The sequence below is a fragment of the Vitis riparia genome, chromosome 14 (genome assembly GCF_004353265.1).
Source record: "Vitis riparia cultivar Riparia Gloire de Montpellier isolate 1030 chromosome 14, EGFV_Vit.rip_1.0, whole genome shotgun sequence".
NCBI lineage: Eukaryota > Viridiplantae > Streptophyta > Magnoliopsida > Vitales > Vitaceae > Vitis > Vitis riparia.
Genome location: NC_048444.1, coordinates 21,870,272 through 21,890,319, shown reverse-complemented (window position 1 = coordinate 21,890,319; position 20,048 = coordinate 21,870,272). Strand labels below are relative to the sequence as shown.

Genomic DNA, 20,048 nt, shown 5'->3' with positions numbered 1-20,048 from the left:
ATTTCCCCCTTAAACTAGAAATGCATTAAGAAAACAATATGAAAAATATATGAATCAAAAGAAAATTATTATTCCTTTTTTCTATTGGTTTTTCAAACTTAAAAAACAAAGAAAACAAATTATAACTTTAAGAGATAAAGAAGGACATCAATTAGCACTAAAACACTCAAAACATGTTCAAAAAATAATTTTAACAATAACTTTAGAATTAGGTTCACAACCACCCTTAAATAATCATCAATTTAATTTTGATAATAATTCAATCTCTGCATCACCCTTCAAAATTTCAAGAACCAAAGATGAACAAAGTCCCATAATTTACAAGGATATTAGACAAGTTCAACAACAATTAAATTATACAAATCATTCTCTTCAACATCTAAGTCAACAAACAACAAAAATTTCTAAAATTTTGTTTTTTTCTGCCCCGGGAGGGAAGATAGGAGAAATAGAAACATTAACATCAAAATTGAAAAAACAAAGACTATGTTTAGTTAAGAAAAACACCCAAAAGGGGGGGTGAATTTAGTTTTTAAAATATTTTCAATCACAACAAAATTAAACAAAAAATAAGCAAAGTAAAGAGATAGAGTTGAGAGAATTCAAACTAGGGTTTATAGTGGTTCGGCACTTCCTTGCCTACGTCCACTCTCCTCAACCTCCTAATTGAGTGAGGGTTCCACTAACTTGAAGCTTCAACCAAGCTTCCAATCTTCTTACACTTGGATTCCAGCTCCAATGGACTCTTACACAACCTCTTCAAGATTCAACCCTCTTGAAGGCTTTAACACTCGGATTGTTACAAGATATAATCACTCAACCTAGCTTAAAGATGGCTCAAATACAAGACAAGGCTAGGATGATAAACAATAGTGCACTAAAGGATATGCAAGTGGTGATTTAATGCACAATGAAAGAAATGAGAGCTTTTTGATCAAGAACAGGTAGGTAGGCTTTGAATGCAATTGTTCTCTTTCCAATAAATGAAGTGGAGCTCTCAATTTATAGGTTTCTAAGTTCGGGAGTCAAAATCAGCAAAAGGCAACCTCGTCCGGTTGAGCTAGGGGTCGACCGGTTCACTAGCCGTTGGAGCATTTAATGCATGACAGGTTACCATTACCTTAACCGATCCTTGACCGGTAAAGGAATCACCTCGACCGGGAAGAGAAGGCTACTGGGAGAGAGAGAAGGTTTTTAACCTTCCTCAACCGGATGACCTCAACCGGTCCTCGACCGGACGACCTCAACCGGTCCTCGACCGGACGACCTCAATCGGTCCTTGACCGGACGACCTCAACCGGTCGACCGGTTCCTCAACCGGTTGACCGGTTGGCCATAACCTCGATCAGTTGAGCCTTTTTGGCCCCGAAAAACCTATTTTTTGATTCCTTTATTTTCTAACACTTAGGCAAGGTCTTTAGGTAAATTATTAAGCCAATTTTGAAACATTTTGCCTAAGGTAAATTAGTTAAAAACTCGGGTTTTAATGAAGTCGACGTTTTAAAGAATAAACCGAGTTTTCTAAGATGCATGAAAACATATGAAAATCCTAAGTGCACTCATGCATTCATCTTACATTAGTTTCCTATAATCTCAAGTCTTCCAAGCGTCTCGATCTTGTATCCATTTGGTCCTTTGATGAATTTTCGAGTTTATACCTGAGATTCTTAAACATTAAACCAATTAGTTACTTAACCATGGTTTGTTATCATCAAAACCCGATTAGGAGAACCCTTGGGCTAACAAAAATCCTCAAAAATTTCCTCAACTTTATCATCATCTAAATCTTTAGAACAACCTTTTATTATTCCCATAAATGCTGCAAAATCTAATATTCAATTATCCACACCAACAGAAACAATGTTAAAAGAAATACAAATTAGATTAGACAAACTCAATATTAACGATATTAATAGCCAAATTCAAACTATAACAAAAGGAAAATCAGAAATAAATAAATTAGAAGAACAATTCAAAATGTCTCTTGATTCAATAGAAAAACTTCCTGTAACAGTCAATGCAATTTCTAATAATTTTGTAAGTAGAAAAAATTATTATTCAAAACCCTATTTTCCTAACGTTCAATTAGAAGATAGAAATTATCAATTAGAAGATAGAAATTATCAATTAGCTACTAGTTATGATGGTAGTAGTTTTTATGAATGGAATATAGATGGAATGAATGAACATCAAATAATTAATTTACTTCATGAAATGATGATGGCTGCTAATGCTTATAGAATCAAAACTAGTAATTTTGACTTTCATGCTGCCGGTGCCCTAGTAATAGGATTCACTGGTTTACTTAAAGGATGGTGGGATCATTATTTGAGTCAAAATGATAGAGAATACATATTAAATGCAAAAAAGACAATAGTTAAAGAAGAAGGAACATTAGTCCAATTCTATGAAGAAGATGTTGTCAATACATTAATATTTGCAATAACAAAACATTTTATAGGAGATCCAGTTTGTTTTCAAGAAAGAACTTCTAAAATCCTTAATAATATTAGATGCCCAACACTTCAAGATTTCAAGTGGTATAAAGATATGTTCTTGGTCAAAGTTATGACAAGACATGATTGTGGAAGTCATTATTGGAAAGAAAAATTTATATCAGGTTTACCCACTTTATTCGCAGAAAAAGTTAGACAAAGAATAAGAAATATTCATAATGGTAGAATTCCTTATGAGTCATTAACATATGGAGAATTAATTACTTTTGTCAATAATGAAGGATTAACCCTTTGTACAGATCTTAAATTAAAGAGTCAAATGAAAAAAGAAAAACAAGATAGTAAAAAAGAATTAGGAAAATTTTGTTCATATTATGGTTATGATACAATAATTGCTCCTTCAAAAAGAAAAAATAAACAAAATAAAATAAAAAGTAAAAAACCATACATAGAGTCAAAATTTCAAAAGAAGTTTATAAAATCTACTCTTAATAAATCAAAATCTTCAAATAAAACAACTTTAAAAAAGAAAACACCAACATGTTATAAATGTGAAAAAGTAGGAAATTACTCAAGAGATTGTCAATTAGAAAACAAGATTAATTCATTAGAAATAAGTGATAAACTTAAAAATCTAATGATAGGATTAATGATTGATAAAGAAAATGAAGAATCAAGTGAAAATTATGACTCGGAAGAAGACAATCAAATATTAATAACACAAGAAATATCAAGTGAAGAGTCAAGTCTAGAAGAAGAATAAGATAATAAAAAAGATTATGATGGTATTTGTGCATGCTCATATAAATCAATAAATGTAATTTCAAAATATTCAACAACTCCTTTTTACATCATTATTCGAAACTAAAACAATAATTATCTTGACATATATGAACATTTTGAAGTTTAAATTATATTTCTAATTTTCCTTTATTTGCAGCAAAAAGTTCTTGTCTCGTTTGTTCATAATATTTAACAGGAATTAATCCTTCTTGAATACAATTCATATAAGCTCCTGAGTCTATTAATGCTACTATTTCCATTTCAAAATCTTCTACTATAAGTTTTGTATTTGTATACCATCTTTGAAAATCTATTTTTGTTATTGTATTTATAAATGATTCTATAGGAGTTTGTCTATTAGGTATTATTATTCCTGAATCTTGATTATCAGATGTTTCAGTAAAATCTTGTTTATATTGTATTACATTTCTAATTTGTTCATTTTCTTGTTTTATTTGCTCATTTTCTTGTTTTATTATTTCGTTTTCTATTTTTATTTGTTCATTTTTCTACTTTTAATTGATTTATTTGAGTTTTTATTTCTTTTATTTCTTCTTCCAAGTCTTTAATGGTTATTGGCCTTTAAGTCTTTTTAAATCTATTATAAATTTCATCAATTGAATATTGTGTAGGTTTAATTTGAATTTTATTTGAGTTTTCATTGAGAATTAAAATTTTCAAAATTTTTAAATAATTTCTTTGTGTTTCTTCATATTGAATTTTATATACAACATCAAAAAATATTTGTTTATCTACTTTTGAAGATATTACATTTATTGTTTTTGTTTTTTCTTTATTTTCTATTTTTGGTATTAACTAATAATAATAATAATAATAATAATAATAAGTCACATCTCCTACAAGTTTTATTACTTTCTATATTGTCTAAGATAATTCTCAAATTTTTGAAAGGTTAAATCCTTAAACGGGTACAATTTCTTTAGTTTAGTTTTAATGAGAAGTTGAAAGATAGAATCAAATCGATAATCCTCAAAAAAATAATATTATATTTATTATTAAATATAAAATAACTTTTTTATTAAATATAATTTTGATGGAAAAAAAACATTCTTCAAACTCATCTTAAATTTTTTATTAATTTGATTCAATTGTTAACAAATTTTGAAAAAAAAAAAAAAGAAAGATTGAATTAATTTACATTGAATATCAACTCTAGTCCATACGATTACTCATGAAGACACTGAATATTTTAGGTAGAATATGAAAAAGATAAGGTTGTGTAGAGTGAACAATAATTTGGTTTCAAATTCTTATAAATCGTATTGCATTAGTTTGATATTGATTTATAAAGTATGTAGGAGTTTCCCAAGGTTATTTAAATGTATCTAGTCGAATTCTTGTTAATTTTTAGGTCTTTAAAAACTTGATTACTCAATTCTAACTTAAACCGATTTTAGCTTGACTTCACCTTTGGTGAACAGTCCATGAAGGTGATAAACTTTAACCTTGATGAACAGGGGTGGTTGAGCAATAACACCCACATCTTGATCCTATTTTGATTATTAAAACACATTTTTATGTTTGTCTCAAAAATTAAAAAAAATGAAAATTGATGGAAATGAAAATTTCCTATACTCATCCCCTTTAATAATAATAAAACAGTTAAAATCAAAATCATAATTTGAGAAAGATAATATTAAAATCGTGTTTGTTTTTTGATTGAATAGGAAAAACCAAAATATCTAACTTGTTCTGTTAAATCAAAAATAAAATGTTGATATTAACTAATATAATTAAACTCAACCTATTAATAACTAGTTTACTTTAATTATATTGATTAATATTTTCAGTTAAATAGAAAAAAAAAATCATATTTTAACTTTTTCTATTCAGTTAAAAAATATATAACCACCTAATATTTAAAGAGAGAATTGTGTTTTGGACCTTGGATCCAAAAATTAAGTTTTGGTTCATATAAGTTCACTATTTAAACCTAATACCTAGAGGAAGTGTGGAAATAAAGAAGAAGGATATGAACTTTTTATTTTTAAAAAATAACCATTATTGACTATAAAAAAAAAAGAGTAGAAAAACATTAATTTAAATTTTATTCATTTTGTAAACCTCAATAAATTTTAATTTAATTTAGTGATTTGGAAAAAAATGCACCATTTTTCAAAAAATAAAAAATAAAAAACAAATTATTATTATTATTATTATTATTATTATTTAAAAATCAAACATCTTGAAAAATATATATATTTAAAATTATGTATGTAAAAAATAACTAAAAATATGTTAAAATTATTTTTTTTAAATGATATATTATTAGAATATATTTTTAAAAAAAATTAGTTTTCTAAAAATAATAATTTTTCAGAATAATTATTAAAAAAATAAAAGTTTATCAAACATTGTGGTAGAAAATATTCAAAATAGTTTTGAAAGATATATTAGTCTTTTCATATTTTAAATCATTTCTATCAATTATGCAATTTTTATGGACCAAATCTTAATTTTTGGACAACTGATTCAAAATACAATTGTCCCATATTTAAAAGTTAACATAATATGAATATAAGGAAAAAAAAGCATTTATGAGAAACAATATCTTAAAAAAAATCATATTAAATTATTTTTAATAAAAAATATTACTAAAATGATTCAAATGGGTATAAAAACTTTTGTTAAATTCAAATAGAATTTCAACATTTAGAAACCAATCCGCGCGTTTATCTTAAGATTATTTACATTTCTAATTTCATTTTTCCATATATACCTAATGTTGTAACTGGATGGTATGAATTTGGATGATATAACGAAGATAAAATATATTTATTAATTCAAGTTAAATTCATTTTCAACTCCAATTTATAAAAATAAGCTTATATCGAGCTTCAATAATTGAACATCCTTGAGTAAGGGGTAGGTAGTGAAGTTGAGAAAAATAAAAAGAAAAAAAGTGAAGTCGATAAAAATAAAAAGAAAGAAAAAAGAAAAAAGAAAAAGAAAAAGAAAAAATTTCCTGAGATTTTCTCTCGAAAATCCCTTGCCCAATCCCCACTCCTGACAGCGGATTTGTACTGTCACACTCTCCACATGGATCTAATTCACTGACACGTCTTTTTTTTTTCATCGAGAACCAGCAAAATCCTATTCACCTTGGATTCAAGTTCCAAAAACCCTATTCAGCAGATCACGGATGGGGGTTCCAGCGTTTTACCGGTGGCTCGCAGATCGGTACCCTCTGGCCGTTATGGACGTGGTCGAAGAAGAGCCGTCGGAGGATGGGGCTGAGATTGATGTCTCCAGACCTAACCCTAACGGCATGGAGTTTGATAATCTTTACTTGGACATGAATGGGATCATTCACCCTTGTTTTCATCCCGACGGCAAGGTAATTTTGGTCAGAATTTGTGTAGTTTAATTTGTTTTTGTGAGGAATCTTTAGCTGTTTATGTTGTTTAGCTGGTGACATAGTGAGGAAGGAATAGAAAACAATGAGTTGAAATGAAAATTTGGTCTCAACCAGAAAATGTTTATTTTCTATGGTTGGAATTTGACTATTCTGGTATGAAATTGATAGATTTGGGGAACTAAGGGTCGCTTTGATCATTGAATTCATTAATTTTGGTGTTTTTGATGAGGTTATTTTTTATGAAAATGGGAGATTGAGGTTTATTTTGCAGGCTGCTTGGTTGCTGAGAAAACTGGGGAAAAGGTATTTGCAATATTATGAATTTTGTTGTTTTGGTTTTGAAAAAAATGGCTAAATCACCTCGGCGTAGCTGAATTGTTGTGTTGGGCTTAGTTGAGTGGGCTTCCCCCTCTAAAATTCATATTTCTTTTTTACAAAATTATATTCGTAACTTCTCCAGCAGCCAAAGCTGCAATCGGAATATGTAGAGGATGCTACAGCAATGACATCGACTTTGAAATTTCTATTGAGACCTGAATTTTAGGGCAACGTTCCCCCCTTGTTTACGCTGCCTTGAAGTGTAATATATATATAGTTTTTAATTTTTTATTTACCTTTTTTTTTAATTTTTTTTTATTAACACTGCCTTGAAGGCGAGGCATGTTTTTTTCTTTCCTTTTTTTTTTTTTTTTTAAGTGACATTTTCCTGACAAATTTCTTAAATATTTGAGTCTCAGATTCTTTTGGTTCTAGAATGAAAATTGTGCAGAGTTAGATTCCTCTCCTTTTGATTTCTGAGAAAGTTGAAAGACAGAGAAGTGAATTTAGTAACTCTTCATTTTAAGTTCATATCTTTATTTCTCTCTTATAATGCATTATCTTCTGGCATCCTCCCTTGACAACACCAGGATGGTGAACCCAAGAATTTGAAAAAACCAGTTGAAAGAAACTGGAAATGCCTTTAGAATCAGAAACAAACTGATTCATTGATATAAACTTGCAAGTATATTGAACTACAATAAATCTTTCCAAAATTTATAAAAGCTAAAGAGTGAGAAACTTCTTGAAAAGAGGAGCAAAAACGGCTATACAACTTCAAGATATAATAAGAACGAGTACAAGTAAGAGGAACTCTCTACAATTTCAGGGGATGAAAATCACCTACAAAAGAAGCCTTGTCCTTGGCTCCTTACTCTGCTAACTAGTCTGTAATATGGTTGGCTAAACATGAAGTCCAAAAGCAAGAGCAACCCAAGTGACAAGTAACATCTAAAACTAGGCAAAGCCCCCATCGTACTTTCCAAGGGTCTGTTTTTGATTTAGGCACCCAAGAAATCACAATAGTAGAATTCTCTTTCACCTAGTAATGAGATAAAATCACAGCCTTGACTTGCAGTGAGCCCTCTAAGAGTGCTATCTCTGCCTTTACAGCCAAATCCTTTCCCTTTGGTTTTAAAAGGCTCTCAATACTATAACATAATAATCTTTGATGCCTATCAAAAAATCATAATGATCCTTGATTATTTTTATTTATTTTTGGATAGGCAAATGAGAAAATACATTAAAAGCGCCTAAAAGAAGACGCACCAATGTACACATGATATATACAATGGACGCCTAATCTAGGCAAGAAGAAGATAAATAAAAAATCCCTATCCTTGCTTGAAGCTCAACCAATCTAAAAAATCTATCCTAGTTATTGATTGGTCCTCCATGTACACCTTAACCTAATTCACAAAAGTATATATAAAGTTAGATTTGATTGCTTGGTCTCAACATCATTAAAAGCCTTTTTGTTCCTTTCTTTCCAAAGAGTCTAAAATAAGTATAAGGGTGTGATCCTCTAGGTTTTTTTTTCCGTTTCTTCCCCATGAACGAGTATGCCGGCTCAAAAGGTTCCTTCTAACTGAAGCGTGCATTACCTAAACCACACAAAAGAGCGAAAGTAACAACTACCACGACATGCTTACTTTGGAATAGTGGAGAAGCAAGTGGTCTATCATTTACTCATAGCCTTTGCACAAATAACGGCTGTTCAACAAAGTCTACTCCCTCCTTTTGAGTTGATCAAGAGTTAGAATTTTGTCCTAAGTTGTTTCCCAGGTAGAAACTAACTTTGTTGGTGCCCATGTGATCCACACTACACTTGTTGGGAAAGGCTTTCTATCTCCCCTGGATAAGGATGAATAGAGGGATTTGGTCGAATATTGCTACTCTTGAATTCATTCCATCTTAATTTGTCCTCCTCTTCCCTTTCAATTGAGAACGATTGCAATTTCCACAAGAAAATCTCCACTTTGTCAAGATCCCAATCATTAAACTTCCTTGAAAAGTAAGGGCTCCAACCACCCCCTTCCCCAACTTGCTCTCATGCCTTTGCGACCCATCCATCTTTGCTGGATGCAAAAAAGAATAAGTTTTGAAAGGCTTCTTCCAAAGGTAAATCCTCACACCATAAGTACTTCCAGAATTTAATCCTTTTCCCATTACCAACTGAAAAGTGAAACTTTTATACCCTCCTACTCAATTCTGAAGGGTTTTCCACATCCCCACTCCATATCTTTATCTTACCCTCTTGAACACCACCCCTCTTCCTCCTCTCTGAACTTCTCTGTTATAATTTGTTTTCTCAAGGACACCTTTTTAGTAGCAAATCTTCAATTCCACTTATCAAGCAAAGCCTTGTTTAAGATTAAAAGATTGTGAATGCCATGACTCCCTTCCTTCTTTCCTAAGCAAATTATGGTCTAATTAACCAAATGAGGTTTTTTCTCTACAGCACCACCTTTCCACAAAAAGTCTTTTTGATCTTCTTGAATTTTGAACTGGCCTTTTATGGAATGACAAATAAGTGCATGAAATAAATTGGAAGACTTGATAAAGTGCTTTTGATTAGGGTAAGTCTCTTTCTCTTAGAAAGTTATTGCCTCTTCCTCATTGCTAGTTTTTTTTTCCAAATCTCTCCTCCATTGCATCCCACATTTTAGAAGATTTGTGAGAGGCTTCAAAAGGGAGACCCAAATGGGTAGAGGGCAACTTTCTTATTCTACAACCCAACATTGAGGCTAATTCCTCTGCGTTAGCTACTCCCCCAATAGGAATTATCTCATTTTTATCCAACTTAACTTTTAAGCTAGATGTTGCCTCAAACCACATAAAAACCCAACTCAAATATCTCAGTTGATTTACGATTGACATCATAGTGAGTCATAGTGTTATTGACAAACAAAAGGTGATACACTTCCATCCCCTCCCCACTCTTTCTACTCACCTTAAAAGTCAATACAAAGCCTCCACCATTGGCTTCGGTCGATGTTTGAATAAGGACCTCCATTGCCAAGTGAAAAAATAAGGAAAGAGGGGATCGCCCTACTTCAAACTCTTAGAGCTCTGAAAGAAACCAAATGAGGTTCCATTAACAAAAAAAGAAAATCTTGTCGAGGAAATACACCATTTTATCCATCCAGCCTAAATTTTGGCCAAACCCTCTTTTACAAGAACGCAATTGAGAAGTTGTAGTTAACATGATCATATATGCCTTATAAAGGTCCTCCAATTCTTAGCTAACTAGAGTTAAAGAAAGTGCATTACTTAATTGAATCCATGGAGGGTGGAATTTGCATTGGTGCAACTCCCCACCTAAACTCTTTAACTTGCAAACCAAGTTCCGATCAAGTTATAGATTCTTAAAGGAGCCTCTCCTCTTTGATTGACGTCTTTTATGTATACTTGTTTGCCAATAAAAAAAGATTCTTAAGGAATACCCCCAAAATTACTCCTTTTTAAGGGTGGCTAATGGCAGACGTAATAGAAGGGGATTGTAATTCAAAACTTTTCCATAGGGTGGCTAATTTCAAGCGCAATAGGAAGTATATAAAGGCCTTGGAGAATGAAGGAATAATTCTGGATAACATTGACAGTGTTTCAATGGAGATTTTGCATTTTTTTGGGAAACCATATGCGAGTCCCCATGGAGAATCTTGGAGGTTAGAAGGTTTAGATTGGTCACCCGTTTCGGTAGAGAGTACTTCTAGGTTGGAACATGCCTTTATTGAAGAAGAGATTCATCAAGCCATTTTTCAGTTAGATTAGGATAAAACTCCTGGCCTTGATGACTTCACTATTACCGTGTTCCAAAAGTGTTGGGATGTGATTAAGGAGGATTTAATGAAGGTGTTCTCATAGTTTCATAGAAACAGGGTAGTTAATCAGAGCATAGATGCTACCTTTGTTGCCTTAGTGCCTAAAAAGAGTTAGACTAAAAGGATGTCTAATTTTAGACCTATCAACTTGGTCACTTGTTTGTATAAGGTCATAGCCAAAGTCTTATCCAAGCGGTTACGAGGTGTTCTTAATGAAACTATCATAAGGAGCTTTTGTTTAGGGAAGGCAAATATTGGACGCCGTGCTGATAGCCGATGAGATAGTGGATGAGAAAAGACAATTTGGAGAGGAAAGGGTAGTTTTCAAGATTGATTTTGAAAAGGCTTATGACCATGTGAATTGGGGCTTTATAGACCATGTACTTGAAAGGAAGGGGTTTAGTTCTAGATGGAGGACTTGAATGAGAGATTGTTTATCCTTTGTCTCTTTTGTAGTTCTAGTAAATGGTAATGCCAAACGGTGGCTCAAACTTCTAGAGGATTGCAACAAAGAGATCCTCTATCTCCATTTCTCTTTTCCATTGTAGTTGATGTGCTAAGTAGATTGATGTTGAGGGTCGAGGAGAGTGGGTTATTGGAATGATTCAATGTTGGTAGGAGTGAGGCTATTGTTTCCCACTTGCAATTTGCAGATGACACCATTTTTTTTTAAAGAGCTTGTCTGGAAGAATTAAAGACTCTCAAGATAATTCTGTTAGTGTTTGGACATATTTCTAGACTTAAAGTCAATCGAGAAAAGAGTATTCTCTTTGGCATCAACGTTGATCTAGATCAACTTAATAGGATGGCATTGGTCCTTGATTGCAAGGTGTCGGATTAGCCTGTTTCCTATTTAGGACTTCCATTAGGGGGGAACCTAAAGGCAAGTGTGTTTTGGGATCCGGTGATTGAGAGAGTTTTGTGAAGATTAGATGGGTAGAAAAAAGTTTATTTGTCTTTAGGTGGGAGGATAACTCTTATCCCCTCATGCTTATCTCATATTCCTAGTTACTTTCTTTGCATGCAAGATCCCTTTTTCATTGGCGCTAAAAATTGAGAAATTGCAAAGGAATTTTCTATGGTTAGGGTTTAGGGAGCATAAGAGAGACCATCTCGTTAGTTAGGACATAGTGTATTAGTCTAAGGGGGAAGAGGATCAGGGTTTGGGAAAATTTTTGTAAGGAATCGCGCTCTATTAGGGAAATGGATTTGGAGGTTTCCTAGTGAAAGGTATACTCTTTGGCATTAGGTTATTCTAAGTATATATGAGACACGTACAAATGGATGAAATGCCAATACAATAGTCAAGTGGTCACATTGTGGTGGGAGATGAGACAAGAATTTGGTTAGGAGTAAGGATGAAAATATCGGTAATCACGGATATATCGGTATTTCGATTTTACGGATATATAAAATATATTGGTTGATATTTTGATATAAAATATTGGTAGACCTAAAATTGATCAAAACTTATAAAAATATAAAATAAAACTTTTAGAAATGAAATTAAAAGTATAATAGATATTTTAAAGTTTTTTTGTTGAATAAATTAATGTGTGTATATATATATATAATATTGTACGTATCAATAAAAAATATAAATTTGATCAGTGTATATTGATTATTAAATTATATCAAATATTATTTGATGATTATATTGTGATATTTGATTATAATATATTTCGGTGGATATTTTGACACAAAATATCGATAGATCTAAAATTGATCAAAACTTATAAAAATATAAAATAAAACTCTTAGAAATGAAATTAAAAGCATGATAGATATTTTAAAGTTATTTTTTTGAATAAATTGATATATATATATATATATATATATATATATATATATATACACATATAATATTGTACGTGTTAATAAAAAATATAAATTTGATAAGTGTACATTGATTATTAAATTATATCAAATATTATTTGATGATAATATTGTGATATGTGATTATAATATGTTTAATTTTAAAATCTATTTAATATTAAAATTATGATACATTATAAAATAAATGATGATAAATGTATAAATTTTTAATATTTAATTAATATATTAATAATATTAAAAACACTATGAAGAAAATTATGATATATTTTTACTAATCAATTAAATGAAAAATTTTCATTCAATTATAAAATAGTTATAATTAATTTGTTCTTTAAAGTGTTTTTTTTTTTAATATTTTATTTATATCCTAACTTTTGATATATATTTATTTAGTGCATATTATATATCAAAGGGCAAGCTTGCCCTAGGGGAGCCTGTGATGCATGATGAACCTTTTGTTGGGGGTTCAAATTGCCCTAACAGCAGCAAAAAATAGCTCAATTTTGAGCTTTGATCGTGTTGACCAGCCATTGACCACCGATATATCCATGCTATATATTGTTTCGGGACCTGTCGACACACCGATATTTTCTTTCCTGGTTATGAGAAGACTGGTGTTGAGGGAATCAACCTTTGTGTTCTCAATTCCTAGGTCTATTCAAAATTGTCATAGTTAAAAACCTCACTATCTCATCAGTTCTTGGATTCACTAATCCTTTCTTGTGGAATCCAAACTTTCGTCGCAATCTTTTGGATCTTGACATAGAAGATCTTGAAAGACTCATGTCCTCTCTTTTATACTTGCATTTATCTCGATCCGGTCCTAACTCGAGAGCTTGGTCCCTATTTTCTTGAGGTTTATTCATGGTAAAGTTGTTCTTTTCAATCATGTCCAACCATATTGATTTAACTCCATCATTACCTATTGATTTTGTTTGGAAATCGCAAGCCCTATTTAAGGTTAAATCCTTTGCTTGGTTAGTGACACTTAAGAAGGTAAACACCATTGACATGCTACAACTGAAAAGATCCTACAAAAGCCCTCAGTCCTGATGTTTATTTATTGTGTATGGAGAGTGATGAAATGGTAGATCATATCTTCTTACATTGCCCATTGAGTTTGGGGCTTTGACATAGACTATTCAACTTGGTTCATATGGATTGGTTCATTTTAGGTTTATATGTGACATGGTGGTTATTTTATATAAAACATTGAGAAGTACTAGTAGAGGCAAGGTGTTGTGGCAGTTTGCTTGTCTTGCTCTAATGTGGGTTGTGTGGTGGAAAAGAAATGCTAGGATTTTTTACGACAAGGCGAGAACTTCGGAGGGTCTTTGGGACATAATTCATTTCTTAGTCTCCTTTTGGGTCCTTTGCACCACAACTTTTAAGGGTGTTACCCTTAATTTGATCTAACTTGATTGGATGCTGCTATGCAGTTCCAAGGGTGTGGGCTAGCAAGGATAGATTATTTTTGTATATTCCCACATGAGACATAGTTTGTGGAACCTCATAGTTGTATAGATTCTTGAACTGGGAGGTTTTTTGCTTTCTTTTTGTGTACTTTTTGGAGGATCTTTCATCATTCTTTGTACTTATTTTTACTACTTTAGTATGCTCTACCGTTGTTTCTCATAAAAAAAAAATTGCAAAGGTAGAAGATTTAAGAGAGGAATAGAAATGCACTAATGACATGTTTACTAAACTTATTAAGGAAAGGGAATGAAAGGGAAGGGAATTAGAATGGGAAGGAAAGAGAATGAAAGGAACCAAAATTAGAATTGAGAATTCCATTGAAGTGTTTACAAAAATATTAAAAAATGGAATAGGAGTGAAACTAAGTACCCTTATGCAAAGAGATAAAATTTTTTAATATTAATAATATTTTTTTAAAATAATCCTCATTTCAATGTTATATTTTGAGATGGTTATGTTTTCATCTTATATATATATGTATATAAAATTAAAAGGAATTTGAATTAAAATATTTATATTTCATTAATTAAAAATAGTTATTAAGAAGATATTTTTAATCTTTTTACAATAATTTTATAATTGATAATTAATATTTACATAAATAAAATAAAACAAATATAAAACTATTGTTCATTAATTTTCCTTTTATATGCGAAAGCCTCTTGGATTTGGTATTATTTATTAAATAAATATCCTCAATTGATTAAGAAGATTTAATATTAAACTAAATAAATTAAAATATGTAATAGATGCATTAACTTACACTATAATATATAAAATTTTTTTATTTAAAATTTTGATGATTAAACATGTTATTATCTCAATTAAAAGTAATTTATTATCTTTAGTCATTTTTTTTTTGATAAGCTAGAGCAAAATATATTAAAGAAGGCTGAAAGGCCGCACCGCATACAGGAAGTATACAAAACAGCCACAAGGCCATCTTTAATCATTGTGTCATTATATTTAATTTTTTAGAAAATATATTATTACTTTTAAGGCTTGGTTGGAAGAGTTGCCTATTTTTGACTTGGAAATTGAAACTGAAGCCGAAGTCACAATTTTTAAAGGTCAATATTGTTATTATTACCTATAAAAAAAAAAGGTCAATATTGTTATTATAAAATTTTTTGTTAAACATTTTTTTTATGAAAATGATATGAAATAAGTATGATAAAAAGTACATGAGAAGGATGATGAGTCCTCCCTAAGAATACAAAAACTGATTAAAAAGTATATGATTGAACTTCGCTATATTAAGGAAACCTCTACATCAAAATACTACCTCATGGGAATATACAAATAAAACATCTTATCACTCTATAAGGTTCATCTCATCTCCTTCCAATAAAGTCCTATTCAATGCTCCTCTCCTTGCTATACATACATTTTGTTCTACACGTTGAGTTCCAATCAAGCAGAACAACATTGAGAGGAATGCTTTTAAAAGCAATGGTATAGGATGGCTAAAAAGAGGAGTAAAAATGAATTAGGTCCCAAAGAGTTTCTAAGGTTCTTCACTTGTCCTCAAAGATTCTGCCATTTGTTTCTTGCCACACAAAACAAATTAAGGTGAGGCAAGCTATTTGACAAAGGAACTTGCTTCTTGTGGTGCTCCTTAAACCCCTATAAGAGATGGTCAATATTTTTTTTGATAGGAAACGATAACGGAATATATTGATAAAAAGAAGATACAATTAGAAGGATGAGAAATCCTCCCACCAAAGAAAAACAAGACTACAAGTAATCAAATATAAGAAATACAACGAGAAAAAGACTAACGGCCTATTTACACACCGCTAACCAATCAAGTTGTAACACGTTAAGAGGTGTCCCCTTAAAAACCTTAGAACAAAAAGCCCATAGAGAAGCCAAAAAACGAATAGAATCCCAAAGATACCTTGAATTCCTTGCTTTATCCTCAAAAATCCTTGCATTCCTTTCCCGCCACACCACCCACATTAACGCGATGCACGCGTCTTGCCATAAAACAACCCCTCTCTTAGAAGATCCGAAACCATTAAAATTAGTAAAAAACATGTTAGATATGCTCCTTGGGGAAACCCAATCCATCTTTGCTAACTGAAATAAGAGATGGTCAATATGTCACATACTCTTTGAGGGAACCTAATCCAAACTAGCAAGATTGAATGATATGTGCTAAAGCCCCAAAGTTAGTGGATAGTATAGAAAAAGATAATCAATCGTTTCCGCATTCTCCATGTGCAAAATGCAATAGTCAGAGTTAGGGGTTTTATATGATCTTCTCAATTGTAGCATGTCATTGGTGTTTACCTTTTTTTACTTCACTAGCTAAACTAAGACCTTGACTTTAGATGATGCTTTAGATTTTTGAAGAAATTTAGTGAGAGAGAAAGGAACTGAAAAGGATAATGATTAAGCTCTTGTTTTTGAGGTTGATGGGGACAAGTTGAAAGAGAGAGGACATGAGTCTTTTGAGGTCCGTAATCTTTGAATCAGTGAGGTTGTTACAAAAATTAAGGTTATGATATAAAAAAGGAGAGATGCCAAGGATAATTGAGATAGGGAGATTTTTAGGTATGACAACTTTGAAAAGACTAGAATATTGTAAACACAAAGGTTGTTTCCCTCATCACAAATCTTCCTAAAACAGATTCTTTCCCCATCATCCACCACAAAGTGGGTGTGTTTGAAAAAATCTTGGAAAAACTTGTGCAATGGCTTTCCAAGGACTTTGATGTGACCATCTAATTGTAATGTTGACATCCCTATCATTAGGATTTGTCCCACAAATGTTCAAAATGACTTCATGCCAAGGAGTTGAAACTTCCATAGGATACCTCCAAAGTCATTTCCCTACAAGGGCTCATTTCTTTAGAGAAATCTTTCTAAAATAGATGAAAGAACTTGAGCATTTTCCTTAAATATATATTAAACATGAAAGAACTTGTTGTATAAACCAAAATAAAGCTTCCATAGGGAGCAACATTTTCTTGACTTCCATAGTAAGCTATTTTTTAAGCCATAATCTCGTTGAACAAAATCAACCTAATAGGCATAAAAGCTCTTATTAAGCTTAGAAGAGAGTTTTTGGCTTCTTAGAAGTCAATCCTAACAAGGTCTTAATTGTACTATCTTGTGAAATTCAATATATAAATTTAACGTAATTAAAAATATCATTATATTGAATTTTTTTTTTTTTGATAAGTAAAGGATATTCATTCAAAAGGCACAACGCCACAAGGTATACAGGGAGTATACAAGGCAGCTAAGGCCTCAAAAAACAACAACAAGAACAAAAGAATCACCTCCCTTTAACTGGAAGCTATCCACTCCAGGAAACCTATAAGGGAGAACGCCTCCTCACCTACATACAATTTGACCCAACTCCAAAGATTACAAACAAAAAAATTCTTTAACTTCTGCACATTCAACACACCTCCCCTAAAAGCTAATCTATTCCTCTCCTTCCACACCGTCCAAAAAATACACAACGGAATGGCGTCCCAAATCTTTTTCCTTTTCTTTCCCACAAACGAGCCCCTCCAGCTAGCTAAGACCTCCTTTACACTTTCTGGAAAAACCCATTTCACATCAACTAAACCAAAAACAATATCCCATAGAGCTCTAACCACTGTACAATGAATAAGGATATGATTTACACTTTCTTCCTCACAACCACATAGGAAACAACGATTTGGAAGTTGAAGCCCTCTTCTTTGAAGTCTATCCAAAGTGAGCACCTTACCCCAAGTCGCCTCCCACGCAAAAAAAGCAGCTTTAGTAGGCACCCGAGCCACCCAAATGCTCCTAGAAGGAAAATCTGTATCAGCAGACCTCGCCAACAAGCTATACGCTTCCTTGACCCTGAACTGACCTCTTTTTCCTTTCCTCCACAGGATTGAATCTTCCTCCAGAGAGGGCTTGTGACCCCTCAATATATGTAGAAAATCCCCAACCAACTCCATCTCCCAATCATTGAAATCCCTCACAAAGTTTAAATTCCAATTTCCTTGCCCCGAATTTTGATCCCACATTTCCTCAACCGTTGCATTCCTTTGCACCGTCATACCAAAGATATGAGGGAAACAATGGGACAGCGCTGACTCTGTACACCACACATCTGTCCAAAATCTGATCTTGTTGCCCTTCCCTACTCAGAAAGTCATGTTATTCCAGCACCAATCTGATTCTTTCCAAATCTCTTTCCAAACCCCTACCCCCACTGCCCCATTAGCCTTCTTTGGCCTCCACCCAAACTCCTCCTGCCCATACTTCACCTTGATCACTTGTTTCCAAAGATTGTCTTTGTCACAAGCAAATCTCCATATCCACTTACCAAGCAAAGCTTTGTTCAACATGGCTAGCTTCCTAAGGCCTAGCCCACCTTTGTCCTTGTCTGTGCAAACCACCTCCCAATTAACCAAATGAATTTTCCCCTCCATATTTCCCCCTCCCCACAAGAAGTCCCTTTGCACTTTCTCAAGTCTTCTAGCAACAATCTTGGGCATTCTAAAGATGGACATTTGGTAGATTGGCATGCTAGCCAAAGTACTCTTTATTAGGGTAACTCTTCCCCCTTTAGAGATATATTGCCGTTTCCAAAGAGCTAGTCTCCTCCTGACTCTCTCTTCCACCCCATCCCACATATAGGGCGCTTTATTAGGAGCCCCTAAGGGAAGACCCAAGTACTGAGAAGGTAAGGACCCCACCCTGCATCCTAGCTCAACAGCCAACTCCTCCATCTCCACCACTTCTCCAACTGGAATGATTTCACTCTTGGCTAGATTAATCCTTAGGCCTGACGCCGCTTCAAACCAGAATAAAATCCAACTTAAATGAGTTAGATGCTCCTTTCTGGCCTCACAGAAAATAATTGTATCGTCAACAAAGAACAAATGAGAGATAATCAGAGAGGGTTCCCTGCCACCCCTTATATTACACCCTGATAAGAAACCCCCCTCCACAGCTCTCCTAATAAGAACATCTAACACTTCCATCCCCATAACAAAGAGATAAGGAGACAGGGGGTCTCCTTGTCTAAGACCTTTAGTGCTGGGAAAGAAACCTGCAGGCACACCATTAACCAACACTGAAAATTTGGCTGAAGATAAGCAGCTCCACATCCACCCCACCCACTTTGGCCCAAAGCCCATTTTTTGCAACACCTTCAACATAAATTTCCAGTTGATACTATCATAGGCTTTTTCTATATCCAGCTTACATATTAGACCCTTTTCTTTTCGTTTCTGCCACGAGTCTATCACTTCATTTGCAATTAAGGAGGCGTCAAGGATTTGTCTTCCCCTCACAAAGGCATTCTGAGAAGTAGATACCACCTTTCCAACCACTGTCTTCAGTCTGTTAGCTAGCACTTTAGCCAATAACTTGTACAACCCCCCCAGGAGACTAATGGGTCTAAAGTCTCCTAGGTCCTCAGCCCCACTTTTCTTGGGAATCAACACCAAGAAAGTATTGTTAAGGCTCTTTAGGAAAGAACCATGTTCGTAGAATTCCTTGAACATTTCTAGGATCTCCTCCTTGATAAACTCCCAACAGCTTTGCCAAAAGGCCAGAGTAAATCCATCCGGGCTAGGGGCTTTGTCCCCATTCATCTCCATCAGGGCCGCATGAATTTCTTCCTCTGAAAAGGGCCTCTCCAAGTTTTCAGCCTCTTGATGGCTGATCTGCTCAAGCTGAATTCTCCCAATATCCGCCTTCCACCTCGAATCTTCTGATAGAAAATTTTTAAACGCATTAGCAATTCCTTCCCTAATTTCCTGCTCCTCTAGTAACCATTCCCCATTGATCTTAATTCTCTCCAGAGAATTATTTCTACGGTGAGCACTTGCCATACGATGAAAGAACCCCGTGTTTCTATCCCCCTCCTTTAGCCATATTTCCCTTGAGAGCTATCTCCAGTGTGTTTCCTCCATTATCACCCATTTTCTGTAATTTTGTTTTGCCGCTTTCTTCAGCTCTGTTTCCTCCACA

The 20,048-nt window shown here is 32.9% G+C and overlaps 1 protein-coding gene across 1 annotated transcript in view; it reads left to right on the top strand.

Annotated features, from left to right (window-relative positions):
• Positions 1-6,183: 6,183 nt before the first annotated feature.
• The window catches only part of LOC117930125 (5'-3' exoribonuclease 4), an 81,543-nt gene continuing 67,678 nt past the window's right edge, over positions 6,184-20,048 (top strand). Inside the window, exon 1 of the mRNA XM_034850597.1 lies at positions 6,184-6,597. Within this exon, the coding sequence (XP_034706488.1) occupies positions 6,403-6,597 (195 nt within the window). The 5' untranslated portion in view covers positions 6,184-6,402. The remainder of the gene's footprint in view (positions 6,598-20,048) is intronic.